Raw genomic sequence first — 27,699 nt, forward strand, 5'->3', positions numbered from 1 at the left:
ATAACGACTAATAACATTCGATCCATTACTTTTGAGCTGTCAATGTTAGTTTCATTTATATCACATGGTCTTAAAGACTTGCAAAATCAAGTAAATGTAGATTTTCTATATTTTCTTTTAACTTGGTTTCATATATTATGGAAACCGTATCCTTGTATGTCAGTGATAACCTCATCGGCGCTGCCATGATTTAATATTATCATTAAAAAATGTTTCGATATTTAATATTTTGCAAATTGTGTATATATGTTCAATAAAAAAGGATAGACGTACGACGACTTGCATAGTTTAGTGGGAATACTTATTTGACTATATATATGGCCCATTCTATACGGGCGTCAAGGGAAGGCACGAGACGTTGCGCATTTTGGGGAGGATGGTTTTTGTTTTTCATTCGGTAATAATTATAACAATAATTGGGGTGTGGTCATGCGATATGATATAAAAAATAAAAATTATAATTGTATCATCTTAAGAAACTGTGTATGCACAAAATGATAAAATCCCCCACATTTACTAGGAAAACCTATAGCTAGCCAGAACCAGAACAGATATCTACTATAACTACTCTTCCAATTTTCATAGTAAAAGGAACAAGAATAGATCTGTGGAATATAAATAAATAAAAGATCCTCCTCCGCACGGCCGATTGAAATGATTTACGTACTAACACTATAGCACGAATCAATAAAACATTATTGTTGCAACACAATAACATTATTAGGCTCACAATAAATATTGACCCACGCATATAGACGATGGCTGTTACTGATATAAGAAGCAATGAAAATTAAGAACTTACTGTTTAAATAACACTTATTATCCCATCAACACGTGTACAAACCCTAGCCTCTTTGTACACTTTTCCCGGTCGACACAAATAGCCTTTCGCCGGAGCACAATGAGCATCCTTCGAACATATACACAAACCCTCCAATGCACACCCATCTTTTACTATTGACGCGTTTCCTTTAATTCCTAGGATCTGATCTGTCCATTCGCTCGAGAATAAACCTTTTGGATCATAACTATCTTTTACTTTCAAGAATGCGGGTGCGTTGTTGTACTTTCTAATCACTCCATCAAACGCCAAGTTTCTGTTCTTACCCCAATGTGGCAATGCGTTATATTTGAACAATGCAATTTGCTCGATTTCTTCGATGAAATCTTCGTAGAGTCGCGGTGTTAACGGGTCTTTAGCTCGGTAATATGTTATGTCAAAGTCTAGGGCTTCGGTTTCTTTCCCTAGATAAGCGGGAGATGATGTGACATAGCGCATTAGAATACCATAGTGAAGCTCAAGGCCACACAGAGATTTTTGTTCGATCTTTACAAGTGATTTGATGTCGCTGATAAAACTTTTAACTTGGGTGAGAGGGACACTCAAAGTTGTTTGATGAAAAAATTCGCCTTTTATACGTGAGTCCCATGCACACGCCGTGATCAATCCATCTTGAAGGCTGTCTAGACACGATCCTGACGACATCATACGGTTTTGGCTTCCAACGACAGGATAACCAGTGAATATAATGCCTATTGAAACATAAAGGTAGGTAAGCAAGAATATTCTCTGTACGTAAAATCAATGAAAACGTGTAAGTAAAATGAAAAGAAATAATTACCATTGTTGGTCAAACCGTATGAGGGAGCAAACAGTGTAGATGAAATTATTGTGGCTCCCACACACTTCCCATTCGCATCTCTGAACCTCTCTTGCGTCTCCTCTTGATTATTATTATAAACGAAAACAAATTAAAGTTACGTGTAGAATTCTGTATATCAACATTTTGTTTTCCTGATAATCTCTTATTTAAATATCGGTAGTTGCCTAGTTGGATCCAAGAGTTATAATTTTATATACAAATTCAAAAATAACCTGATTATTTTGTTATTGGTTAACTAATGGTTCTATTAAGGGTTATGGACCAACTACTTCTAATAAGGCCACTGAAAATTTATCTTGTGTTTTTGGTTAACTAATGGTTTAAATTTAATACCTAAAAAATTTAATAGGACTTAAATGAAAATGAAACCTACTGAGTAAAAAATTTCATACAAAATGGGAGTCTGGATCGGATAATGTTTTTCTTTGATTTAAAGATAAACTTTATGGACAAAATTGTACCCTTTTTTCTTTGTTTTTATACGAACAAGATTGTACCTTTACGTTCAGTTTTTAAAAGTCAACGCAAACCCTTAGAAAAAGGATAGACGAGAAGTACCTGATGTTCGTATGATGGCTATTGCCGCAGAGAGTTGTGAACGGAATGGCAAGAAATCGAACAAACCATTGCCCGATGTGTTGACCGCTACTCGGTCATCTCTTCGATACACCACTTTTCCTTGGCTTGGTAACCATATGAAATCCGCAAACTCGTGTTTCTTTCCAAAAGTAACGGCTTGATCTTCAAAATCCGAATCGTTTCTCATAGTATATGTCAGCGATCTCTTGAACATCGGTTGCAATTCAAAAGTTACCTTTAAAAAAACAAAAACAAAATGTAAACATCTAAAGAAAATGGCCTAGAAATATGATATAGCTTTGTAGTAAAAACTGAAACTGAAATTTTAAGTTTTCTAACCTGAGAGATAACGCCAAGGACGCCAAGAGAAACCTTAGCCGCGTTAAACTCGTTAGGAGTCGTAGTCTCGCTTAAAATTCTAATCTTTGCAAACCCTTCGTTGACCGAACCAGGACTAACCATCCTGATCTCGGTCACATAATCATGGACTGCACTTCCTTTACCCCACAATGAGCTCCCGTGAGCACCGGTTCCCATCATACCACCAACGGTCAGCCCCCACCAATACGGTGCATAAGGTAACGCCAATCCAACTTTAGCCGCTTCAACGATTAACTGCCTAAGCGTCATGCCACTCTCAACCGTCATGGTCATGGCTGTTGCATCGGCTTGTACCGTATGGTTTAGAAACTTTGTGCTTATGAACAAACCTTCGGTTCCGTCGGTACACACGAGCTTAGTAATGCTATGGGAATATCGAGTTGTTACACGCATTTTCCGTCCGGCTTGAGTGGCTGCAGCCACGACAGAGACAAGCTCGGCTTCAGTTTTTGGGTATGCCACGTTGGCGGCTCGACATGTGGACCTGTCTGGGAAGGCTCCGTATGAGTTAGTGACTGTACAGTTCGTGTTTCCTGACACACATTTGACAGGATCATCGGGTGGTGTTGAGACAGCCGTGTGCATAAGTGTAAATATATAATATAACCCGACTAGCGTGCGATACGAAGGAGGAAAAGTAAATGCCATGGGGTTTGATTCAGTTTTGTTGAATCTTAATTTGTTGTGATTTGTGAATGTCGGCTTTGTAAATATATTTGGTATATATAGATATTGTGTGGCGTTAAGGCGGGTTCAATAGTATTTAAATAAAATATTATGTTTAGTTAAATCAAAAGAGGTTGAGATGAGATGGTTCATGCAATCTTGTACGTAAGAGAGTATTAACCACTAATTAATCATATTCGATTATTTTATAATATTCCATTCATTTTTATGGACTGTCTTCTTAATTTCATTTCTATTACGTTGTCTTAAAAGACTTGACCATATTCTTATCAAGTATCATAGTCTATGGCAATCTCATTAGTCTTTAATCAAAAAAAAAATATTCTTGTTTAGTCAAATTATTCACCCGGTGATTTTATGAAAATTGAAAAAACCAACGATGACTTAGATATTTTAGTGAGCTAATACATGTACACGATAATTTCAACTACTGTAGTAGCATTATATTAATAACTCAAGTCTGTAATGTCTTGAATTCATATATTAAGCTATATATGGCCTTGAATGTTTGTACGTAGTTTTTGAACTAATTTTTAGTTTTAGTTTTTTTTCCAAAATTTATTTTATAGTCATTCAAGATTTAAATTGAAAACAATTTATTAATCTAAGAAATAAAAAACTAGTTTTTCAGTGTTTAACTATTTTTCAAAGAAAAACTAAAATCTGTAATTTTTAGGACTTGGGATTTTTCCTCAAAAATCATCAATCATATTTTTTATTTCTTTTTTTCTAACGAAAATATAATCCATTAACATAAAAATCAAAAACTAAATAAAGTAGGACACCCAACAAACTACCATTCAAATTTTTAAGAAAAAAAATAATCTAAAACTAAAAAATAAAAACCAAAAGCCAGAAAACTATTTTAAAATTATAGACATTCATGGCCTATATACTACACCCACTAGTTGAGTTTTATTATAATAAAAAAACATTAGTTGTGGTTTTGTCCAATATACAGTGAATAATCAATTTTATTTGAAAGAAGATAAGATCGCCAAGGTACGCACGCCTTTCACAAGCCGTTGCCTTCACACACAAAGTAAATGATTCAATGAAAGTCCATGGGAGTAATCTTAGTAAATGAAAGTCCATGGGAGTAATCTTAATAAATGAAAGTCAGTACTAGTCATAGTTCAAACTTTTCTCCAAATTTTTTGATAAATCCTACAGAATATATATTACTGCATTGTGTAATGATATGTAATCTTCAAATACATATAATGGTAGCACTAATCTGAAACATAATCTAATGAATTTAAAATCCTATTTAATTTCTAATACAAAAATAAAGTTTTAATAGAAATAGTGTTTGTAAGAAAATAAATATCAGATATTGAAGAAAAAAACTAGTCTTCCTTTTTTTTTTTTGTTAAAGGGTTTTAAACTATTCTTCCTTGCACACACATGTCAGTATCTTGAACTTTGCGAATTTTATTTCGTATTCGGTTCAAATTTTGAAGTCCACGATACTCAATCCTAAAATTTTATCTTGTTATTTAAGGTATATGTATATCTCACAAGTTTTTTTTTTTTTTTTTTTGGTTTTATATCTCTTAAGTAGTTTATTTGTCGTTTGCTAAAAAAAAAGTACGTAGTTTATTTGTCCTCAATTATTAACATCATTATTGTTTTCGCAACAAAGGGTCTTATTTAAAAAAAAAAAAAAAAAAAACAAAGGGTCTTATTTGTAGCGCAAGGCAGAAAATGACCTAATTAATGATTTATGAACATGCGCATTTGGTAAAATAAATAATAAACCCATAACCCTCACTCCTCAGTGGAACAAGTTTCAAGATACGACACCTTAAAATGTACTTTGACTTTGATTTTTTTTCTTTCTAATTCCTTTTCATTAGTCAAAAGTAGAAACTAACCAAGACATCGAAATTATTAGGCATCGTGCCTCACGATTTTTTTTTTTTTTTTTTTCTGCCTCTTACATTTTTATTGCTACCACAACATTAACAATAACTCGTCATGATAAATATCGACCACATATAAAGAAGATAAGTATCTTATATCTAAAACAAGCAATGAAAAATTAGTAATGAAAAAATAAAAAAGAAGCAATGAAGATTAGTAACTTAGTGATTGAATCACACTTATGTCATCAGCACGTGTACATACCCTAGCTTCTTTGTAGACTTTTCCTGGTCGACAAAAATATCCTTTGGTCGGAGCACAATGAGCATCCTCCGAACATACGCACAAACCCTCTAATGCGCATCCATCTTTTATTATCGTCACATTTCCTTTGATTCCTAAGATCTGATCAGTCCATTCGCTTGAGAATAAACCCATTGGATCATAGCTTTCTTTTACTTTCAAGAATGCCGGCACATTCTTGTACTTTTTAATCACTCCATCAAACGCTAAGTTCCTGTTCTTACCCCAATGCGGCAAGGCGTTATACTTGAACAACGCAATTTGCTCGATTTCTTCGATAAAATCTTCGTATAGTCGCGGTGATAACGGATCTTTGGCTCGGTAATACGTGAGGTCAAAGTCCAAAGCCTCTGTTTCTTTCCCGAGATACGCCGGAGAAGATGTGACATAACGCATTAGAATACCATCGTATAGCTCAAGCACGCACAAAGATTTCGACTCTATCTTGACAAGAGATTTGATGTCGTTGATGAAACTTTTGACTTGCGTGAGCGGAATACTGAAAGTTGTTTGGTGGAAGAATTCACTTTTTATACGTGAGTCCCATGGACACGCTGTGATTAATCCATCATGAAGACTGTCTAGGCATGATCCTGACGACATCATACGGTTCTGGCTTCCAATAACCGGATAACCGGTAAATATCATGCCTAAAGCCGGTGAATGTTTAAACCATAATAAAGGTAGGAGTGACTTAATATTCGATCGATGTAAAATGATGCAAATGTACAAGTAAAAATAAACAAAAGTTTAGTTAAATACCATTGTTGGTCAAACCGTATGATGTAGCAAACAGTGTAGACGTAATTAATGTGGCTCCCGCACACTTCCCATTCGCATCTCTGAACCTCTCTTGCGTCTCCTCTTATTTTATACAAAGCAACAATAAATAAAAGGTCATGTATAACATTTAATAAATAGAAAACTATTCACTATTCAGTGATATATATTTAAAGATTGTGTATCATATGCAAACAATAAATAAGGATGAACCTGAGGATCTTATGATGGCTAATGCGGCAGAAAGTTGCGAACGGAACGGCATGAAATCGAGCAAACCGTTGCCTGATGTGTTGACCGCTACTCGGTCGTCCATTCGATACACCACTTTGCCTTGGCTTGGTAACCATATGAAATCCGCAAACTCATGTTTCATCCCAAATGTTACGGCTTGATCCCCAAAATCCGAATCATTTCTCATGACATACCTTAACGATCTCTTAAACATCGGTTGCAATTTAAGGGTTACCTTTTTTGAGTAAAAAAAAAGTGTTAGAGCTATGACTGATATTGTTACGTAATAAGAACAAAATATGAATTTTTAATTGATCTAACCTGAGAGATAACCCCAAGAACGCCAAGAGAAACCTTAGCGGCGTTAAATTCTTTAGGCGTTGTAGTCTCTCTTAAAACTCTAACCTTGGCAAAGCCGTCATTGACCGAACCAGGACTAACAATCCTGATCTCGGTCACGTAATCATGGACCGCACTTCCTTTACCCCATAATGAGCTCCCGTGAGCACCGGTCCCCATCATACCACCCACGGTTAGACCCCACCAATATGGTGCATAAGGCAACGCCAATCCAACTTTAGCCGCTTCAGCGATTAGCTGCCTAAGTGTCACACCGCTCTCAACCGTCAAGGTCATGGCCGTTGCATCGGTTCGCACCGTGTGGTTTAGAAACTTTGTACTTATAAGCAAACCGTCGGTCCCGTCGGTACACGCAAGCTTAGTGATGCTATGGGAATATCGGGTGGTTACACGCATTTTCCGCCCGGCTTTAGTGGCTGCAGCCACGACAGAGATAAGCTCGGCTTCGGTTGTTGGATAAGCCACATTGGCGGCTCGACACGTGGAACGGTCTGGGAAGGCTCCATATGAGTTTGTAACTGTACAGTTCGTGTTTCCCGACACACATTTGACAGGATCTTCGGGTGGTGTTGAGATCGTAGTGAAGACTAGTGTAGATATACAGTGTACTACGAAAATGGTGCGCCAAAATGCAGCATTTAGGGAACCATACGAAGGAGAGGAAGTAAATGCCATTAATGGGGGGGCCTCTTTTCAAACGTATATTGCATTTGGTGTTTTTTTGTGTGTGTAGTAGATAGATATATACGTTTGGTGTATGTAGAGGTTGTGTGGCGTAAAAGGACGGTTTAGTGTTACTTAGTTAATTATATCTGGTTGATAGGAAAAGAACTGAGATATGAGATGCTTGTAAGATAAGATTAATGATCATCTTCTCTCATTAGTATTTCAACGAGAAATATTTTTGTCTAAAAAAAATAAAAATCTATATACCAAAACTTATCACATCTTTTTATACTTATGCAAACAAAGAATGTTCAGAGAACTTTGTATTGAGCCAATCTCTTTAATTAATTTTATGATATATCCAATACTATATTATTGAATATATATATATATATATATATATGATTGTGGTATATGAGAGACCTCAATCAAACCAAAACTAAGCCGATGAATTTAAATAAATAAATAAATTTGATAAAAGTTTTAAGTCCACAGATTATATATGATTGCTATGTAAACATTCTAATAACCACAGAAATGTGTTCAGCAGAAATCAAAAGTAATATGTCCCCCATCAACATAGCAATGACCAGTTGACCACATAACTACTGTACGTACTGTCACTTGGTAACAATTAAAAGTTGTGCATGTATTTTTTTGGCTTGCTTTATTAATTCGTACCAATCACATTTGTTTATTTACGGAAGATAAGTTTTCAACTTAAAATTTTACTTAATTGACAATAAATGGAGAGATCTGGAGAGTACTATATCTTATATATCATCAAATTAGAAATACTTTACTTTTTTAAAGTTTTGCACCATTTTTTTTTTTTTTTTGGTTTAATAAATTTTGCGCCAATTATAATGTTTCTTTCTGTTACAAAATTACAATTGTAATCGTTACGACAAATAAATATACTTTATGCAGGCTGCTTAATGTTTTGTGCAGTTACCATCACTATTCGTAGTTTTCCTTTTCACACAAAGTAACTAGGAAGAATTGCACCACACGGTCCAAACCTCTACCGTAGAATCTTCACAAAAATATGATACTACAAGTTATAAATATATTAGGTTTATTGTATGTTAAGATATTATTAGTTGATTTACCAAACAACTCAGTCTGCCTAACTTTAGGTACGTACGTATTAATCAAACTAGTGGAGCCAAAAAAAAAAAAAAAAAAAACAGTGAGACACGCACGTATTGAATATTACCGTCCACTTGATTTAATTTATTAGAAAAGTCAGCATACTGAACGTGTAGTTTTCCGACTAGTCAAATGTACGAACGAATATAAAGAAACGTGTAGGTGTGTGTGTGTGTTTCTTTTTTTGGTTTTGGCTTTGTATAGGTTTTCATATTTTTTTACTTTTTTGATAAATGATATTCTAGTTTTAAATTTTTAGAAAAAATAATAATTGTAGTACATATAAGATAGCATTCGGTCATTCAGCCCAGGCCCAGCATTTTACTTGGGAGTAGTATAACCCGTTGCAATGCAAAAGGAATGAACTTTCAACCAGTCTAAAACCCAACTATATTAGAAATCAAATGTAATTATACAAACACTTTTCATTGTTTAAGTGATAACAGTTAAACAAATATGTTTTTATCAAATATATAATTTTATTATAAAAACCATGCAAAAGCTTTCAACAAACGGTCATCTCTCAAGTACTTATTAGTGGAGCTTCTACTTGAAAATCAGTTAAAACATATACTTTTATCACAAAACATTATATATAATGAATACTGACTAGATTTTTAATATATATATATATATATATATATATGAATACTGACTAGATTTTTAATATATATATATATATATGAGTAATGCATTAAGAAAATGAAAATAACCATATACGTTTATTACCACTCGAACCTTCTTATGTCATAACCCCAGAAATTCAATGTCATGTGTAAACGAATACACATGATTCATGTTAACTATAATTCGAATCAATTTCCATAAAGGCGAAGCTTCAAGCATAATAGATTCTGACCCAATTGTAATCACATCAAAATGATGGGAAATTAAATACAAAAAAGAGAAAAATTAAACAGAAGATTCCAATCACCTTTTTATTGATTAATTTCTTTCAAATTTATTGAAAAAAAAAAAACTTTTCACATTTGAAACACAAAAGCAGACTGTTTTTTTTTTTTTTTTGTAAAATCAGACTGTTGTATATACATTTTTTCCGACATGGATGTTAGACCTCGTTGGGACGAGCTTGCACTATCCCATCGCACCTACCCTGAATCATCTTCTTGGTTATTATATTCTTATAAAGAGTCTTACATAAATATTATCTCGACCATCTTTTGTTCATATATATACCCTCGTTGTTGAAAATTGTTAGTCCAATAATCATCTTCATGTAGAATTGTAGATCGATGTCGGCAATAAATTCGCATTCGGTGCATTTTCTCAATAACCATTAAATTTGTTTATGACAACGCTGCATGGTTGATGGTTCAAAAATTAATTAGCTTGATTTGGTTTATAACCCTCCCATGGTTATTAAGGTGTATGGTTTGATTGCGAAAGCAACTCATTCCGAGGTTATTATAGGTGATTGAGTTGGCTATCTCTTTCTAATTATGATTTTAGTTTTTTTTTCTCCATAATCCTTGTGGGTTTGTTAGAGATAAGATATGTGTATGATTAATGGTGAGAAATTTAATAAAGGTAAAAAGAGCAAAATGGTTGAGCGATATAGACATCAAAGGACAGTGAATTAAAGGAGCATCAAAAAAAAATCCTAATATGCCTTGAGAGAATCATCCTCGAAACTCGTTAGTGTAAGATAAATAAGTAATAAAGTGAGGGAAAACGATGATGGACTTAGGTTAATTTTTGTCGGCAAATCCGTTCTCGTCGGACTTTATCTCCCTTGTGAAGCGGTTTTAGCTTTTGTGTAGTCACGATCGGAAAGAGATGGTGTGTTATAGTCTGAAGTATGCTAGTGTGTTTGCATATACATAATACATGCATGTATAATATGAAACTCCTAACTTTTTTATTCAAGTGACCTTTGATATTTTTAGTTATTTACAGAGTCTATACACCACGATTATTTATTTCAACAAGACAACAACAAATTTAACTTCTATATGTATATACTAATTAATACCGTGGACACGTGCATGGTAATTTTCGGTTCCATGAGATCAAGTTTCTTATTTATACAAATTAGGAAAAACAAATGTGAAGGTTTCACCCAGTACAAAAGTGATAACGTACGTAAAGTATTAGTGGCCTTTTAGTAGTACTACGTAGTTGAAAATTTCAGTCCTTATAATATGTCTTTTACTATAGTTAGTAACCCTTCGAATTTTAATCAATGACATGTTTATGTGTATATATTAATTATGGCGTTGAGGATGAATTGTCAATTTTTCGGGAAGGCATACTTGGATAATTGATCTCTCGACCCATACCTCAAAATTATCATTAGAAATTTTGTGACAAAATAGGGAAGTTTCATTAATTATCTAAGGGGGACAATCCCCATATTGTTTATCTCCAAATGTCGGGTTATAACTTATAATGACGTGTAGAATAAGTTCTTATTACAGATGGATAAGTTGAATTTTTACTCTAGATATATCGAAAAGATTATATGAAGTTTTACTAATAATCGGATGATCGTTATGACTCGAGCTTTTCACAGTAAATAAATATTTAAATATGTATCGCAGAAGAGAGTACTAGTCGTATTTATAGTCGGCTTGGAGCACATTTGTATAAATTATAAAACAATAGTATTATATAGATGAGCCCAATTTTCCACGTAAAATATATGACGAAAATTAACAAGAGACAAATAAACTAGTTTTTAAAAATCAAATATACCACAAGTATATATATGAAACCTTAAACTACCAATCTACCATAAACTTATAACTTACAAAGCTTCTTTACAAAATACTTTTCTATGATATTTTTAAAATAAATTCGAATTTTGATATGTAATACCAAAAAATCAAACAAACTAAAGATGGTACTTGAGAAGACGGGTATTTATTTGACCATAGAGAGTATCTCGTTTTCTCGGTCACTACAAACATATATATGTATGCTTTTAATATAAAGACTTCTTAATTTTTGTTTTTTTTTTGCATAATGGAAGACGAATTAAACTCGGATTGATTATTCTGATCAAGAAGAATTAAATGAAAATCCGAATTTGCTCAATTATGTAATTTTGACATGTTTTTTTTTTGTTGGTGCAAATGATACACATGTTTAAAGGGTACATAATTATAATCAATAAGAGAATATTAGGTTAGCTTATCTTTTTGTACTATATAACTCGATACTATGTTTGAGATTAATAGATTATGATTGATTTAGAATTTTTATTTATTTAAATAAGTGTACTATACGTCGTTTGTTTCTCCTTGAATAAGAACAATTGAAAGCATACTATTATGTCGACTGCTATTAATGATACTCAATCATAATCTATTAATCTCAAACATACAATTGACGACTAATAGTACTTAATTAAGATAACATAGTCCATCAATTTCTGTGCCTACTAAAACACATATTTTAATATGTATCTATGAAGATAATTAGTGTATTATAATATATGGCTAGAAAAGACACAATGTCTTGTATCAAAATTGTCTATCGCCTTTTGGTCGTAAAATATTATGTAGTTCTTGTAATTTTTAATTATATTTTCTAAATTATTTTCAAGATTATGGGCTTATAATTTTTTTTATTTTTTTTCACAGAAAATTAAAATTTTATTGATGGATTAGAACCTTACAAGAGTTGAATTATATAAGTTGGCAAGGGAAAACACTCCTTCCAAAGACTAAGCCGGCGAGCACAATACATCTCCCGGGAACTAAGATAGATCTAAAGGGGAAAAACCCAAATTAAATAACAACAATGATACTAAACCTAAACTTCCCAGATCCATTACTAAAAAACTCAAAACTGAAAAACAAAGTCTAAATCCAAAGTTATTTTAAAAAACAGATCTGAGACTAGAGATCTAACCAAAGAAAATAAAATCAAGACTCTCCTTACCACAAACGGCGGTGAGACATCAAACAACACCCCGAAACCCAAAGGACAAGGTCTCAAGAAGAAAGGAAGGAGAACTAGATCTTCAATGGAGAGAGATCTGCATCTGAGGCGATGAAAGATCGAAATGAACCTGCCTCTGCCATGGTTGGAACGGCCAGAACTGAAGCTGCAGACGAAGGAGACAAACAAGCAGCAAAACTGGAAGAGCAAAGGATTTAGACTTCACAGATCTAGATCTGTGAATTTAGAACAGAGACCGTTGGAAGAAAATAGGATTCAGATCACATTAAACCCACAAGAAAACGAAACTAAAGAGATTACAACAAAGAAATTCCGGTTTTGGTGCTGAAAAAGCCACCGGAACTGGAAACCCTAGGCGGGGCGGCGAAGCTTCTCGTAATATGTTTTTTTTTTCTTCTAGAAGGAAAACTATAAAATTAAATGGAAGACATTTTGATTATTATAATGAAATGTAATGCTCTCCCCAACAATAACGAAATATCTCCTTTTTGAGATCTTTATTCTCCTCTTTTAAATTCTTATATTAATCTATTTTACAATATTTCACATAACCACTGTAATTATCACAAATCTGACTTTCTTTTATATGTTTCAACAACTATATGGTATGATTATATCTTTTTACACAAATGTGAAATGTCTTATGTGTGTGTGCCTCTCTCTCTTTCCCTCCATTTCCGTTATCCACTACCATTCGACACGTGACAAAATGGGCCAGGCGATGACGATAGAGACGACGTCGTCGTATTCCATAGCTCCATCTCCGGTGTATATTCCTGTGTTAAACCGGCGTGGTACGAAGCGGACCGGTTTAGGCTGGGGTACGGAGATCGGACGGAAGGCAAAGCGAGATGATCATGGCCCACGTGGCTCTCATTGACGGCTGTAATTGAATATGATGTGGGTCCGTTAAGCTGCGAGGCCACGAGGCGGTCTAAAGCCGCCCAGCTAGTAACAAAGCTAGTGTCGACCACGTTGCTGACGTGGATATTATGATTAGTGTCGGGAGAGCTTACGTGGCAGTTGTTGATTGCCTGACTGTTAGGGCTTTCGAGGTTTGGGAGTTTCATGAAAGGGTCAAGATTTAGCTCTTCTTTACAAGATCTCCCCATAAGTTCAAGAAATTGGTCGAGAGTATCCTCGTTGAAGATCTGAGATGATGTCGTCTTCGGCGTATCTCCGCCGCCGCTCAGGGAAGCTCCTCCGACGGGACTGTTTAGGGTTTTGTGAAGATTCTTCTTCTTGAAAATACGACACACCACCCATCCTTCGTCTTGTGATGCTTCCCCTATAATACTCACGACCTTAAATATTCAAAAATCAACTAAGATATATTAGCAAAGTTCATGTTTTGCACTAATCCCATTTAGGTTAAAACCAAAAAGAAAAAGAAAATTCATATTTCAGTTTCATGTGCGTCTGTATATGACAAAGGAGAAAAGAAATATTTGTGGGAAGAAGTAACTAAAACTATTATCATTAAATATTGGGAATTTAAGAAAAAAATAATAACGAAAACGAATATGTGATAGTTTTCATAATGTTATTAAAGAAAATTACGATCATACTTTGCATAAATATTGTTTTTTAAAATATATTAATTACCTTTATATATATATTAATTACATGATATTTTTTACTTGTACATCTTATCATCAGTAACAACTTTTATAATGGTCAATGAAATAATAATTAATCAAAACAAAATCGAGATTGTGATGTAAAATGAGATATTCAAAAAAGAGACCAAATCCTTTGATTGAATAACTCGTATTTAGGTTATGATGGAATTAATACATACCTCATGAACGGTGACATCCTCGGGGGAAATAATGTTGTCATCGAGTCTATATTCATGCATGATCCAATCAGATTTTTGGCCGTGAGGAGCTCGGCCTTTGTAGAAAACAAGAGTCTTTCTCATCCCAATTCTACGGCCATTGCTATATATGATCTTGTCGCGGCCAGTTGCTTTCCAAAATCCAGCCGCAGTGGCTCTGTTAGTTCTCGTTCCCGTCGGATATTTTTTGTCCTTGTGGCTAAAGAAATACCAGTCGTTTTGTGGCGTTGTTCCTATTTTACACATCTCTGCATAACGACAAAAATAATCAGAAGAAAAAAACTTAAATAGTAAATTGTATAATAACCAAACCTATGTTGGTCTTTGCAGTAACTAACTCCGAATATGAACAAACAACATCAACAACTAAGTGTAGATTCTCTGTACTCTAGTCATATTCTCGTAAAAGGATACATGAGATCACGTCATGAATCGAAAGTAGTATAGACAAGACAGCACTTTCATATATATGGAAAAATTAATAAATTCGGAAAATTGGATTATGAGAGTGTGAAAGAGAGAAAATTAATTCATAAAAAATTTCTTTATGGAAATAAACCTTGAATGTCCCAAGGCTCGAGCTTGTTGAGATCAACGTCGCGAATGACATCAAGATCGATCTCGATGCTATTAACTTTCTTCCGGAGATAATACTGCAACAGCTCTTCCTCGGTCGGATGAAACCTAAACCCAGGAGGCACTTGAGATTGTCCGTTCACTGATATGCTCATAGATTTTGACATCATCAAAGAGATTCAAGATTAACTCAAAAATCAAGCAAGAATAGAGCATGTGAGGTTTATTTAATTGTAACTATATATCATACTGAAAGTTGGAGATGAGAGAGCTAGCAGAGAATGACTCAATATATATATATATATTGTTGTATAAAAACAAGATGCATGAGGAAAACGCATGTGTCTCCTTGTACACCTTTTTTTGTTTTTCTTAATTATTAAAATTCAACTCTTATCATTAGCTTTTCCATTTGTATTCATTATTTAGTTTGAAAATTAAAATATAACCCTCCAAGAGCAATATATTAATTTCACTTGTCAATTATTAATGATTATTATTCTCTTGTTCTTTTTTCACAATTATTAGTTTCAATTTTTTTTGGCGTCTAGTTTTAAATAGTTTTGCTATTTTATTGTCATTGTAATTAGTTTAGAAATTAAAACGTGGGCCTCACTATAGTGATTTAGTTACACTTATCTTTTACAAGAACTTAAAATCATCAAATGTGACAATATCAGGCATCGTAATTATTTGTGCTAATATCAATGACATAATATCACTTGGACTATTTCAAATACGTATAATGTATGTTGTTATACATTTTTTTTAGTCTTTTCAAAGTTTAGGTTTATCTTATTCATTAATTCTTTAAACTACTAAGAACCATCGTAAACAAAATAAGTAACTTTGTGTATCTTTACATTTGCAACGAGTAAAGAATTATTGTGAAGAAAAAAAGGAAAACATAAAAAAAGTGATATATAGTTGTCGGAGAAAAAAAAGGTGATGTAGTTATCAAAAGAAAAAGAGTAGGCCCCGTAAGGCAACTAGATTGTAGGAAGCAAGCCCACATCGAACGATGACCCTTGACCTTAAAAATCTCTATAGAAAAGCTCCCTTTAAACAAATTAACAACCCACACATCGTAATAGTAATAGATTGTCTTCTTCTCTCTTTTTCTCTTCTAATTCTTGATATTTATACAAATGATATCTCTCTTTATATGCACATGCACACTGTATTTACAAAATAAAGTCGAAATAGGGTGTCTTAAAAAGTTTCCCTCCGGAAGATGTGGCTTTTTTCATCGATAAATAAACGTTTACACTACAAAAGTTTTTTTTTTTTAAACGAAAAGGTTTGATCGTTACAAAAAAACTAGTTGATGTGACAAAGAGTGTTTTTTTTTGGGATGTGACGAAAATTTATAAAAATATATTAGTAATAATGTGTATATGTTATATATGGGAAATTGTCTTCGAAAGAAAGTGGGAAATAATGCCCCAAACGGTAGATATAGTTTGGTGTTCGAGAGATGATAGAGTTGGGTAATGAGTGTTCCTGTCCCGTCTGAAATAGGATTAACAATCGATTTCACTTTTCTTAGCTAATGAAAATCTCTAGAGTTATACGTTTATTTATTTTTCAAATCTTTGCTCGATCGTTCGAGATGATTTGTAGTATGGTTAGTGCAAAACGAATGAGCCTAATTAAGGGGTGCTGTTTTTATTTTTTTAAACATTTGGTTGTTACGTTCTGTTAGAGACACTATATAAAGGTGAGACGACAGAAAGGTAACGATGACGTCAAAAACCACATAGTTTTATCATTTAGACTGTGGAATTGTATGTGTAAGTACGTGTACTTGTGTAGAAACGTAATTAAGAAAACCAAAATTAATGGAGCTAAGGAGTGTTTATGTGGTTGGAACTAAGACTTTATTTAAGATTAGTTAAGAGGCCTTTCTGCATTTGTCTAAACACAGAATCATTTTGTTGCGTTTTCGGAATTCCATGCTTTTAATCATTATTTTTTTAGTTTGATTAATGACATTGCACCCAACTTTTTTTGTGTCTTAAGTCCATGTGTTTATTGGTTGCGCTATGAAAATCCAAAGTTTCTAAGTACTATATAAAACGGGAAAACTGTAGAAATTTACAGGTCATGATTCTTTCCAGTAGCCAGTACCATGCGTTTTCTAATATATTTTGTTTGATAAAAGTTGTTTCTATTTTAAACGTAACTTTTGATTATTAAATACGGAGATAAATAGATAAACTAGTACTCAGAAAGATATATTACTTGAAGAATACATTTTTTTTAGAAATTATGTATGTGTGATTTTTTTAATTAACGTTTGGTAAAAAATAAAGTATAAGAACTAAATAAAAGAAATTTGCGTTGTCTAAAATATTCTCACTCCTCTATTATTTGTGATAAATAAATTTATAATATAGTTGAATTTATAATTAAAAAGAAAAAGTAGGTTTGATTTCAGAATCTTCATTCTATTTTGGTAGAGTTTATGGATTTTTGTACATTCATATGTTTGATTGACAATATTTAGTACTCGTTTTTTTCATTGTGAAATTGTACGAATGTAACATTATCATCATGTCAACCCGAATCAATAGAGTTCAAAAGTAAAATTTAGCAAAATTTTAATGTTTTATGTACTCCATATATCTATTTTTTTTTCTTCCCAGTCTTGTGAAACCTTCATTGATTCTTAACAAAATTGATAACTTTATTTTTTTCTCAGTTGTGTTATAGTTTAACTCTTTATCCATATATAACAACAACACGTGATTTGATTAGCAATTTTAAATCAATGATTAAATAATAGTATATGACTTCGTTGAAATGTTTTAAGTTTCACAATAACCAAGAATAATTTCCAAGGTATATTATGCATTTTTATTCGTACTCTTCCATTTTTGGTCTTTCTATATAGTCTATATTCCATCAAGATGCATATACAGTATCTAATATAGGATTAAGTCTGGATGCTTGGCAAAAACAAAAATAAGGGTTTAAATCTGGATGCTGATCCAACTCTACAAACAAATAGTTCTTTACAAAAATTTTTGTTGGTAGAATTATTTAAATTTCTAATATATGCGTATCTTTAAGTAAGTTCTGAGGGCATTACTTATATATTGTTGGTGTTTTTTCCATGAGCACGTGAAGTATTGTAGGTTTCATTGATGCCTATGTCAATTATTAGTTTACAAAATGATGTCACAAAACTGTCACATGCATATATTAATATACATATCTGTACGTTCTCAACGCCGTGATATTTTTATTTATTCACTTGATTACACATTATTCTTTTCTACTATATTAAATCATATGCTAATTAACCTTAATATGTTAGGGATATATCTCATAGTGTAAATTGGTTATTATTTATTTTATTTTAAGAGTATTTGTTTTTCATGGTAAACGATACATTTGGTGATGGATAATAAGTAATGAAGGAAACTGATAGAAATTTTGTTTCTAAATAATAAAAACTTAAATTTGGAAACTCTCTAGAAGATGAAGAAAGTTTGCATGGGAAGCAATCTTAGTTTGGTGAATTTTCGTCAAAATATGTTAAGCCTTAATGGGTGAGACGTCATGACTCCACACTCCGTTTTCTTTAATGGCGAAGGGCAAGTCTGTAGTTCCATAGACTTTGGACCCTTTCACGATATCCACGTGTATTTTGTAATATTTCTCTTCTTTTAATGGTTTTGTAATTTGTTTAACATTTTTTAAGGAGTCTTTTTGCTAACGTCGATTTATATAACGTAGTACTAATACTTTCAAAAAAATTAAAACACATTTTTTAAAACAAAAAAAATTTCCTTAATAAAACTAAACTCGAAGTCTGGAACTAACACATTCAGACTCATAGTAGTTTGTCTCTAGACTCTAGTCGGACGTCGCCAAAGTTTGACTTCTTACATTATGCAAACCATATATGTGTTCAAATATTGATATTTGAAAGGATAGAGTATGATGTATATGACGCATTTCGTTTTATTTACATGATCACCCAATCGATGGTTACATAATTAAGATTTGTCCCTTCGTAATGATTGTGTCCCTATAAGCTGGCAATATATATATAGCAATCTTTTGTATAACTAGGTGTCCTAAACTAGAGCATAGCGGTCTGCTAATTTCGGCTAAGGCCTGAATCGTTAATGATGGAATCAGAATGTACATCTCATGGAAGTCGATATCGTTCAACTTATAGAGATAGGCACATGTTAGGTATCTGAATGCTTTAGTATCAAAATTAGAAGCTCTCTTCCATTGACTAATTTCGTAAAACATATATACGAAGCTATCAGAATCAATGTTTCATTGTACGGATTACTATGTTATGTATTAACAGTCAGTTACTATATTTAAGCAGATCATAAGAAATGAATAAATTTTCCAAATATATATATTTAATCAGCTAAACTGGTTAAAAAGAAACTGATTCAATACATAATAGATTTGAAGTCAGTTCAAATTACGTTAACGGAAGAGTGTGCTTTATGTTGCTGGTCTACTATATGTATACATTCCAAAGAAATGAAATTTCGCACAGTTCAAAACTTTATGAATCAAGCCATAAAATGTGACACTCCGTAAACTCCATTATATTACATATGAGATAGTGTGAATTCTGTATACATAGATTTACTGGGCTTTAGAAATGGATTTTAAGCCCACAAATAGTCTTGCTTCATTTCAAGAGGTGGCCAGTAGTAAAAAATAATAATATTAATTTTCCTTTTTGATAAAAATGATTTACTCTTTTCAATTAAAGTCCCATCTGCCAACGAAGATTCCACCACGTGGCAAAGGAAACGTTGACGGTCAAAATAACGGGAATCCGTATCATTCGCTGTCACGTTCATACGCCACGACCAATCAACAGCGTTTATAACGGATTTTCAGACTTTAAGGAAACAAAATCGCTGGACACGTCACGCGTCAATTTTTGTACTGTAATAAAAACATCACTCAGATCAATGATCCCATGCACGCGGGACCACGTACGCGTGATAAAGTCTTGTGATACACACCGTTGGATGATAAAGTGCAATCCATCTAACGGTGATTTTGTTCAAGTTGAGAATAAAATAAATATTTTAGTTAGAATACTTTTTAATACTATATAATAATATTGGGAAAGTGGCTGAGCATAAACATGTGCATGCCTGCCTGTATCTTGCAGCCTTCATGTGGATTTATCAGTGCGACACTATCCATCATCAAATAACTCATATCTACACTTTCTTTCTTATATATGTGAAATTTATACATTACATTTTGTAAAATAAATATTTATATTCCAAAAACAACGTAGTAGACGTGCCTCAAAATCAAAGAGATGTGGAACGGCTTTAGAAGCAAAATCCAAAATTGGAAAATAATGATAATTATTGCCACAAAATATTGATTACGAAGGTGATATATATATTAATCACTGATTGATGTTGTTAAGGAAAAGAATAAAGTTTTGGGCTACCAAATTTTCGAATGTTGAAATTGACTTTTACATCGTGATCTGACAAACGCATGTGTTGATTCAATTGTTCATAAATCACAATACTTCAAAATTTCAATACGTATATTTTTTCATTTCACTAATCACTAATACATTGGTACGTTTCTATAGATTTTGCCACTAGCAAGTTTTAGCAAAATCTGTTATCAGAATGCTTTAAGTTGAGAAAACTGCTAATGCTATTAAAAGAAACGGCTAATGATTGGTAGACGCATCGATCGATCATTCGTTGAGAGTTTTCAACAAGGTCTAAATAAACTATTTAAATAAAATATCATAGACTATAAAATGGAAACGAAAAAAAAGAGCATATATTTCCACAATTACCGTTAGTACTTAATAGTAGTAGTAGTAAACAGTGACACATGATACATTTTGACGGCTCTGATCGAATAAAAAAGAAAGTTGTACTAACAGACTTTATTAAAAGACAAGCTACAATGATTTTTTTTTTTTGTAAGGATAATATTTTTTTTTTATAAGAAAACTGAGAATAGGCAATTTCTGCAAATGTTTTGAGGAAGACAACCTGTCTTCTGTGTTAAAAACCAGGTCTGCCCTACATTTATAATTATTTCATTGTTTTTTTATAATAAAGGGTTTACAGTTAAAATTCAAAAATACAAAACATCCAAAAAATTCGAAAAAAGGAAAGATAGAATTTAGAAGATTGTGCCACAAAGTCAAGACCCACAAAAACATTTTTGTTTTGGGTTATGTACTGCACAAAAAAAAGTGTAAATAATTTAAAATAAACCCAAAATAAAATAAAATAGAGAAAAATTCAGCAGATTATTCTCTTCGATATGTATTAAAAAATTCTCACAGTTATTTTTATTAATGCTTGGAGACGAATGGTCAAAGTTTGGTTTTATTTTTTTGATAATAATGAAAGTTTAATTATCAAGAATTTTGCAGAAATCAAGAGAGAAGGTTGAAGACAGCGAAGCAAATGTTTATGTACACAAGAGACGCATAAATATATAAAATACAGCGAAAAAGGTAAAATTGGGTCTCTGGCTTTTCCTCATATTTTCAATTGCTTCTCTCTTCTCTCTTCTATAGCCCCATTGTCGTGGGTTCCCACTAGCAGCTTTCTTGTCTTCCTCCATTTTCTTTTCCTTCATTCTACTAAAACAGAGGTTTTTGCCTCTTCCTCTCTTGTTTCACTCTTTAGGGTACACACAAATTCACTCTTTTTTCTTCTTTGTTTGGGAGGGGAAAAGTTACAGTTTTTTCCTCTGTTTTGGATCAAAATTTCGTTTTTTTGGTTGTGTTAAGAAAGCAACAGAGAGAGAGAGAAAGATTGAAACTTTGGATGTGAATTTAGGGTTTTGTGAATTGGGGAAAAAGCAATCCAGAGATGGCTCAACAGAGACAATTTCAGATGGAAGGTGGTAATAATAATACAACAGATACCAAGTTGACGAAAATCTTTGTTGGAGGATTAGCTTGGGAGACTCAGAGAGATACAATGAGACGTTACTTTGAACAGTTTGGTGAAATCGTTGAAGCTGTTGTCATTACTGATAAGAACACTGGAAGATCTAAAGGATATGGATTTGTATGTTCCTTCTTCTCTCTCTCTTTTTCGTTTCTTTGATGATAAAGTTTCTCTTTTTCTCTGAAAAAATCAGTTTTTTTATTTGATTAGGTCACGTTTAAGGAAGCTGAAGCAGCGATGAGAGCTTGTCAGAACATGAATCCTGTGATTGATGGAAGAAGAGCTAATTGCAATCTTGCTTGTCTTGGTGCTCAAAAACCTCGTCCTCCTACTTCTCCTCGACATGGTTTGAATCTCTCTCTCTCTCTCCTCTCTTAATTCCAATGGGAACTAGCTTTAGGGTGATTGGAAAAATCTGATCTTTTTACTTGATCAACACGTGAAGAAGTCAAGAGTGTTGTTTTACGATTCTTGGTGGAAACTTGATTTCCAGGAACAGGTAGATTCAGATCACCAGGATCAGGAGTTGGATTAGTTGCTCCTTCTCCTCAGTTTCGAGGCTCTTCTTCTTCCTCTGCTTTTGTTCATCAACAACAACAACAACACACTGCTCAATTCCCATTTCCTTACTCTACTTACGGGTAAGAATACATAATCATCACATTAAATAACAATCCATTCTGATTAGTGTGCGTGTGTGTGTGTAAGCAAAACTTAAAATGCTTGTGTTTTCTTCTTCTGCAGGTTTTCTGGTTATTCTCAAGAGGGAATGTACCCAATGGTAAGTTCATTTTATAAATTTGTAGAGTCGTTTCCATTTCACTGATAAATCTTTGAAGTTCTTATGTTTGTGTTTTTTGTTTGTTTGCAGAACTACTACAATCATCATCTCTATGGAGGACAACAGTTTTCACCATATATGGGACATCCATCAGCAGGATCAACAGGAATGTTCCATGGTTTTTATCCCTACTATCCTCAATACAATGCAGCACAAAGTAGCAATCAAGCTCAAGCTCAAGTTCAAGCTCAACATCACCAAGGTTTCAGCTTTCAATACACTGCTCCTCCTGCTCCTCCTCTGCTGCAATATCCTTACTTGCCTCACCAGCCACACTTCAGTTCTCAGCAGCAATTTAGCTCTCAGCAACCTCCTCCTCCAATCCTCTCCCTCCCAACCTCTCTGGCTCTATCTTTACCTTCATCATCATCACCGTCCTCTTCAACTTCCACCTCAGGTTTGATTTCACAACACAATCTACATTGAAAACCATTTGTCACATTGTTTTGAATCATGCTTGATTCTTTGTTTTGTTTTGTATTAGCTGCAACAACAGCAACAAAAACAGTAGTTATAACTACAGCAACAAAGAAAGCAGAAACTGAAGCTAGCAGCAAAGATGGTAATGAAGCAATGACAACATCAACCATCAAGATAGAGGGTTGATTCAGAACTACTACAATAGCCAGAAGAAGGGACAAACTTCATTGTACACTAACTCATCATCAAATCTCTCCAACAACGTTCTAGAAACATTCATTCATCCATCGTTTTTAGGATTCTAGAATCTTAATTAGTACTTAGGAGGAGGAAGAAGAAGAAGAAACCATCATCACATTCTTTCTTTTTTTTTGTTGTTGTTTCAAATTGCATTTTAGGTAAAAGAATCAAGAGAAAGCATTGGTGGCTTTCTTTTAGATTCTTAAGAAAACTTGGATTGGTGCAGAAAGCATCATCAGATTATTACATTCATTTGGGGAATTTTATTTTTCAGGTTCAAAAGAAATGTTTTATGTCTTCTTTTGAACCTAAACAGGATTTTTAAGCTTCGGATAAGCTTAAAATCATTTCTTTTACATTTGTAATTCTTGAAATTGTTATAATTCAATCACATTGCTTCTTCTTACTATATTTGTTCGTTTATTATGATTATAAAATGTTTGATCAACCAAGAATCCGTTCATCGATCACTTTCACCTGGAGTTTTCTCGTGTTTTATAATCATAAAAAGATTGAACCTTTTTGATAATTATTTTGAATTCGTATGATCATTTTCTGAGAGTAAAATGATTATTGTCTTTGGATTCCAAAGGGGATCTTATGAAGACAAAAGTACCGGTCAAAAGACCGTTGGAATCAAACGGATCTTTTTCTTCGTCAATGGATAATATTTCACTTCTACTATTCTTTTAACAATTTTATAATAAAAACCAAACAAACAAAACATAGAGAATACATAAGTTATGGGCTTTTGAAAATCTAAGGCTTAAATTCTTATAAAGCCCATTAATTTTTATATGTGTAAGTAAGTTGGCCATAGAAAGCTTAAAGCCTTAGATATGTAAACACGCAAGAATATGGTAAGTTGTTTATTACGCACTGTCCACATCATAGATCGATAGATATTCTTTCCACGCAAAGCAAAGTTTTATTAAGATGGTTCTAGAATTCCTTCTTATCCACAGAAAATTTTTATATTCAAGAAAATCCAATTTTTCATTTGGAGTCGAAATTTACGCGGCCACTAACGAAATTTGATTTAATTAAAACTAGTGGGCATTTAATATTTGAAAATAATACTATTTGTTAAATCCCAATTGAAAATTTAATAACATTTAATATAATTAACTTTTTTGAAAAAAGGAACAAAAAAAGCCATCCAATTTGAATGATACATAGAGCAGCTGAAAAAAAAAAATCTACCTTTTAGAATTTATTAAATCCAACCAAAAATCAAACTTAGCCACACAATTACAATAGAAACCCACGTGTCATCCACATGACCACTAGATATTCAGACGAATATCTCCACTTCCGTAGAGCGATTAGGTTAATGACACGTGTTAAGGTGGACCTGCGAAGCAGAGGACCACCTCCACCGAATCAGCCGCGATACAGAGAAAATCAAAACAATGGCTCATATTAAGCCACGTCAGCTCAGTGAAGGCCCGCTTTGTTACACACCGTTAATTAGATTTCTCAAATTGTTTATTTGCTCTGAGCTTATACAACAAAGTCTTCTTCTTTCTCTGAGAAGATATTTTCGTGGTTGTGATCGAAAGATACCAAACTAAAGAGTTTAACTTTCTTCTTCCTTCTTCTTTACTTCAACATCTGATATTTTCTCTCTCTCTTTTATTCAGTCTGAAACAATATTTCTCGGTAGATTAAGATCTAAAGCTCGTTGATCTAGATTCTTGTTTCTATTTTTGTGTGTTTTAGGCTTTGTTGGTTTTACCAAGTGTTGTGATTCAGTTTGTTTTGAGGTCTGAGTCTATGGGGGAGATTGTGGTTTTAAGTAGTGATGATGGTATGGAGACTATAAAGAACAGAGTAAAGTCATCGGAAGTTGTTCAGTGGGAGAAGTATTTGCCTAAAACTGTACTTAGGGTTTTGTTAGTTGAATCTGATTACTCAACTCGTCAAATCATCACTGCCCTTCTTCGTAAATGCTGTTACAAAGGTCGATTGGTCTTTCCTTTCATTAGCTTATGTTAAAGTTTTCATTTTTATGTTTTGATGTTTGAAATTAAACTCGGTTCATGCTTTTTGATTGAATACAGTTGTAGCTGTTTCTGATGGTTTAGCTGCGTGGGAGGTTCTAAAGGAGAAGTCACATAACATTGATCTTATACTAACAGAGCTGGATTTGCCATCTATATCTGGTTTTGCTCTGCTTGCTTTGGTAATGGAGCATGAAGCTTGCAAGAACATTCCTGTCATAAGTACGATGGTGATCCCCTAAGTCCTTTATACCTCTAAAAACGCCTCTTTGTTAGTTTTTTGGTTCTTATGCTTTTGTTGTTTGTTTGAAATGAATAGTGATGTCTTCTCAAGATTCGATAAAAATGGTGTTGAAGTGTATGCTGAGAGGTGCTGCTGATTATCTAATCAAACCAATGAGGAAAAACGAGTTGAAAAATCTATGGCAACATGTTTGGAGAAGACTGACTGTAAATTTTTTATTTCCTTTTTTGAGGTTTCCTTGTGTTGAAGTTTGAAACTTGAAAGACTTATTGTCTTTTTTGGTTATGGATCAGTTGCGTGATGATCCTACTGCTCATGCTCAAAGCTTACCAGCTTCACAGCACAACCTTGAAGATACTGATGAAACTTGTGAAGATTCCAGATATCATTCAGATCAAGGAAGTGGTGCTCAGGTATAATAAATATTACCATCTGAGTTTTACATAATATATGTTCTGGTCCTTCTGAATTGTGTTTTGTATGAGTTGTGAGATTTTCATCTTGAGATTGCATTGTATATCTCATGTTTATCTCATTTTAGTAGAAGCTAATATCGTGTACATGCTTATGCAGGCTATCAATTACAATGGTCACAATAAGCTGATGGAGAATGGCAAATCAGTGGATGAAAGAGACGAGTTTAAGGAAACTTTTGATGTGACAATGGATTTGATTGGTGGAATTGACAAGCGTCCTGATAGTATTTATAAAGACAAGAGTCGAGATGAGTGTGTTGGTCCTGAGCTTGGACTTTCTCTGAAAAGATCTTGCTCTGTAAGTTTTGAGAACCAAGATGAAAGCAAGCATCAAAAGCTTAGCCTCTCTGATGCGTCGGCCTTCTCAAGGTATGCATGTTTCCTTGCTTGAATAAAGAATGCCTCAAATCTTGTAATTAGTGTTTTTAATCAATAACTCTACTTAACTTGCAGATTTGAGGAAAGCAAGTCAGCAGAAAAAGCCGTCGTTGCTTTAGAGGAGAGTACTTCAGGTGAGCCAAAGACACCAACCGAATCACATGAAAAGTTAAGAAAAGTAACATCTGATCAAGGAAGCGCCACAACGAGCAGCAACCAGGAGAATATCGGATCATCAAGCGTAAGCTTCCGTAACCAAGTTCTTCAGTCCACAGTAACGAATCAGAAGCAAGATTCACCCATACCGGTAGAATCAAATCGCGAGAAAGCAGCTAGCAAGGAAGTAGAAGCTGGTTCTCAAAGCACCAATGAGGGGATTGCTGGACAAAGCAGTAGCACAGAGAAACCAAAGGAAGAAGAAAGTGCGAAACAACGTTGGAGTAGAAGCCAGAGAGAAGCTGCATTGATGAAGTTCCGGTTGAAGAGGAAAGATCGATGCTTTGACAAAAAGGTAAGAGACACACAAGCTTCATCATAAAAACAGCATCTGAAACAAATACAAGATCAAACTGATTCAATGGAGATGTATAAAAATGGATTACAGGTTCGGTACCAGAGCAGGAAGAAGCTAGCAGAACAACGTCCTCGAGTGAAAGGCCAGTTCGTGCGAACCGTGAATTCAGACGCGTCTACAAAATCATGAAGAGCTCTTTCAGTTTTTCCTCTGATTTCTTTTGTTGATTTTATAACAGAAACTTATTTAGCTTTTGCAATCTTTAGTGTGCTTTTTTTTTTTATGTATTTGATTGGCTTCTTCTTCTCAGCTAATATGAGATACTGGGGCAACTTTTGTATATATGTCTGCAAATGATCAGGCTAAGCTAAAACAGTAATTCCAATTTCGTTAAGTTGAGAAATATTTCTTGTTGTGATCATATCCAGGCCGCTTCTCTCTCGATACATACCAACAAGAAACAGATTCTATAAAACTTGATTTATATACCATTGCTATAGTCTATGTATTAAAACTCATCACATTAATTCTCTCACAGTCAGAGAAACAAAAAAAGGAAACAAAAGCTATCGAAAGAAAAATCAACAAAGAAATCTTTTTTTGTGACCGTTAAACTAAGATTTT

At 33.5% G+C, this 27,699-nt stretch overlaps 6 protein-coding genes across 11 annotated transcripts; 3 read left to right on the forward strand and 3 right to left on the reverse strand.

Moving 5' to 3' along the window:
* Nucleotides 1-353: 353 nt before the first annotated feature.
* GulLO2 (D-arabinono-1,4-lactone oxidase family protein) lies at nt 354-3,384 on the reverse strand. Its single transcript, NM_130241.3, has 4 exons — nt 2,583-3,384; nt 2,223-2,478; nt 1,623-1,724; nt 354-1,533 (listed from the first exon to the last, which is right to left on the reverse strand). The coding sequence occupies exons 1-4, from the start codon at nt 3,270-3,272 to the stop codon at nt 806-808; spliced, it is 1,776 nt and encodes a 591-aa protein (NP_182198.2). The 5' UTR covers nt 3,273-3,384; the 3' UTR covers nt 354-805.
* A 1,859-nt stretch (nt 3,385-5,243) lies between these two features.
* Nucleotides 5,244-7,573, reverse strand: GulLO6 (D-arabinono-1,4-lactone oxidase family protein). Its single transcript, NM_130242.2, has 4 exons — nt 6,816-7,573; nt 6,474-6,729; nt 6,243-6,344; nt 5,244-6,130 (listed from the first exon to the last, which is right to left on the reverse strand). Exons 1-4 carry the CDS (start codon nt 7,527-7,529, stop codon nt 5,391-5,393), a joined length of 1,812 nt encoding a protein of 603 aa, NP_182199.1. The 5' UTR covers nt 7,530-7,573; the 3' UTR covers nt 5,244-5,390.
* Nucleotides 7,574-12,556: 4,983 nt separating this feature from the next.
* Nucleotides 12,557-12,949, forward strand: AT2G46765 (uncharacterized protein). Its single transcript, NM_001337210.1, has one exon. It carries the CDS (start codon nt 12,703-12,705, stop codon nt 12,925-12,927), a length of 225 nt encoding a protein of 74 aa, NP_001323720.1. The 5' UTR covers nt 12,557-12,702; the 3' UTR covers nt 12,928-12,949.
* Nucleotides 12,950-13,087: 138 nt separating this feature from the next.
* Nucleotides 13,088-15,279, reverse strand: NST1 (NAC (No Apical Meristem) domain transcriptional regulator superfamily protein). Its single transcript, NM_130243.3, has 3 exons — nt 14,999-15,279; nt 14,401-14,687; nt 13,088-13,903 (listed from the first exon to the last, which is right to left on the reverse strand). The coding sequence occupies exons 1-3, from the start codon at nt 15,183-15,185 to the stop codon at nt 13,280-13,282; spliced, it is 1,098 nt and encodes a 365-aa protein (NP_182200.2). The 5' UTR covers nt 15,186-15,279; the 3' UTR covers nt 13,088-13,279.
* Nucleotides 15,280-21,432: 6,153 nt separating this feature from the next.
* Nucleotides 21,433-23,902, forward strand: AT2G46780 (RNA-binding (RRM/RBD/RNP motifs) family protein). Of its 2 annotated transcripts, NM_001337211.1 has the most exons (7): nt 21,457-21,517; nt 21,846-22,079; nt 22,170-22,305; nt 22,453-22,600; nt 22,704-22,740; nt 22,831-23,197; nt 23,285-23,868. In NM_001337211.1, exons 2-7 carry the CDS (start codon nt 21,879-21,881, stop codon nt 23,404-23,406), a joined length of 1,011 nt encoding a protein of 336 aa, NP_001324122.1. In that variant the 5' UTR covers nt 21,457-21,517; nt 21,846-21,878; the 3' UTR covers nt 23,407-23,868. The 2 variants fall into 2 exon arrangements, with proteins under 2 accessions (NP_182201.4, NP_001324122.1); NM_130244.7 differs by having other exon boundaries at nt 21,433-22,079; nt 23,285-23,902.
* A 1,067-nt stretch (nt 23,903-24,969) lies between these two features.
* PRR9 (pseudo-response regulator 9) lies at nt 24,970-27,542 on the forward strand. Of its 5 annotated transcripts, none has more exons than NM_130245.5 (7): nt 24,970-25,423; nt 25,524-25,685; nt 25,783-25,913; nt 26,001-26,120; nt 26,281-26,552; nt 26,637-27,072; nt 27,166-27,542. In NM_130245.5, exons 1-7 carry the CDS (start codon nt 25,237-25,239, stop codon nt 27,262-27,264), a joined length of 1,407 nt encoding a protein of 468 aa, NP_566085.1. In that variant the 5' UTR covers nt 24,970-25,236; the 3' UTR covers nt 27,265-27,542. The 5 variants fall into 5 exon arrangements, with proteins under 5 accessions (NP_566085.1, NP_001325092.1, NP_001325093.1 ...); NM_201974.3 differs by having other exon boundaries at nt 25,006-25,423; nt 25,524-25,693; nt 27,166-27,480; NM_001337213.1 differs by having other exon boundaries at nt 25,783-26,120.
* Nucleotides 27,543-27,699: the final 157 nt, after the last annotated feature.

This window comes from Arabidopsis thaliana, chromosome 2 (genome assembly GCF_000001735.4).
Source record: "Arabidopsis thaliana chromosome 2, partial sequence".
Taxonomy (NCBI): domain Eukaryota; kingdom Viridiplantae; phylum Streptophyta; class Magnoliopsida; order Brassicales; family Brassicaceae; genus Arabidopsis; species Arabidopsis thaliana.

Bases quoted from the DNA above. Each gene is read 5' to 3' on its own strand.
- AT2G46780 (NM_130244.7), top strand. From the start codon at position 21,879: ATGGCTCAACAGAGACAATTTCAGATGGAAGGTGGTAATAATAATACA. The intron at 22,601-22,703 runs GTAAGAATACAT...CTTCTTCTGCAG, and splicing joins TTTCCTTACTCTACTTACGG to GTTTTCTGGTTATTCTCAAG. The intron at 22,741-22,830 runs GTAAGTTCATTT...GTTTGTTTGCAG, and splicing joins AAGAGGGAATGTACCCAATG to AACTACTACAATCATCATCT.
- GulLO2 (NM_130241.3), bottom strand. From the start codon at position 3,272: ATGGCATTTACTTTTCCTCCTTCGTATCGCACGCTAGTCGGGTTATAT. The intron at 2,479-2,582 runs GTTAGAAAACTT...GTTTTTTTAAAG, and splicing joins TCCTTGGCGTTATCTCTCAG to GTAACTTTTGAATTGCAACC. The intron at 1,725-2,222 runs GTACTTCTCGTC...ATAATAATCAAG, and splicing joins AGCCATCATACGAACATCAG to AGGAGACGCAAGAGAGGTTC.
- PRR9 (NM_130245.5), top strand. From the start codon at position 25,237: ATGGGGGAGATTGTGGTTTTAAGTAGTGATGATGGTATGGAGACTATA. The intron at 25,686-25,782 runs GTACGATGGTGA...TGAAATGAATAG, and splicing joins CAAGAACATTCCTGTCATAA to TGATGTCTTCTCAAGATTCG. The intron at 26,553-26,636 runs GTATGCATGTTT...CTTAACTTGCAG, and splicing joins GATGCGTCGGCCTTCTCAAG to ATTTGAGGAAAGCAAGTCAG.
- NST1 (NM_130243.3), bottom strand. From the start codon at position 15,185: ATGATGTCAAAATCTATGAGCATATCAGTGAACGGACAATCTCAAGTG. The intron at 14,688-14,998 runs GTTTATTTCCAT...GTCGTTATGCAG, and splicing joins CGAGCCTTGGGACATTCAAG to AGATGTGTAAAATAGGAACA. The intron at 13,904-14,400 runs GTATGTATTAAT...TGAATATTTAAG, and splicing joins AGGATGTCACCGTTCATGAG to GTCGTGAGTATTATAGGGGA.
- AT2G46765 (NM_001337210.1), top strand. From the start codon at position 12,703: ATGAACCTGCCTCTGCCATGGTTGGAACGGCCAGAACTGAAGCTGCAG.
- GulLO6 (NM_130242.2), bottom strand. From the start codon at position 7,529: ATGGCATTTACTTCCTCTCCTTCGTATGGTTCCCTAAATGCTGCATTT. The intron at 6,730-6,815 runs GTTAGATCAATT...TACTCAAAAAAG, and splicing joins TTCTTGGGGTTATCTCTCAG to GTAACCCTTAAATTGCAACC. The intron at 6,131-6,242 runs GTATTTAACTAA...CACCGGCTTTAG, and splicing joins ATACGGTTTGACCAACAATG to GCATGATATTTACCGGTTAT.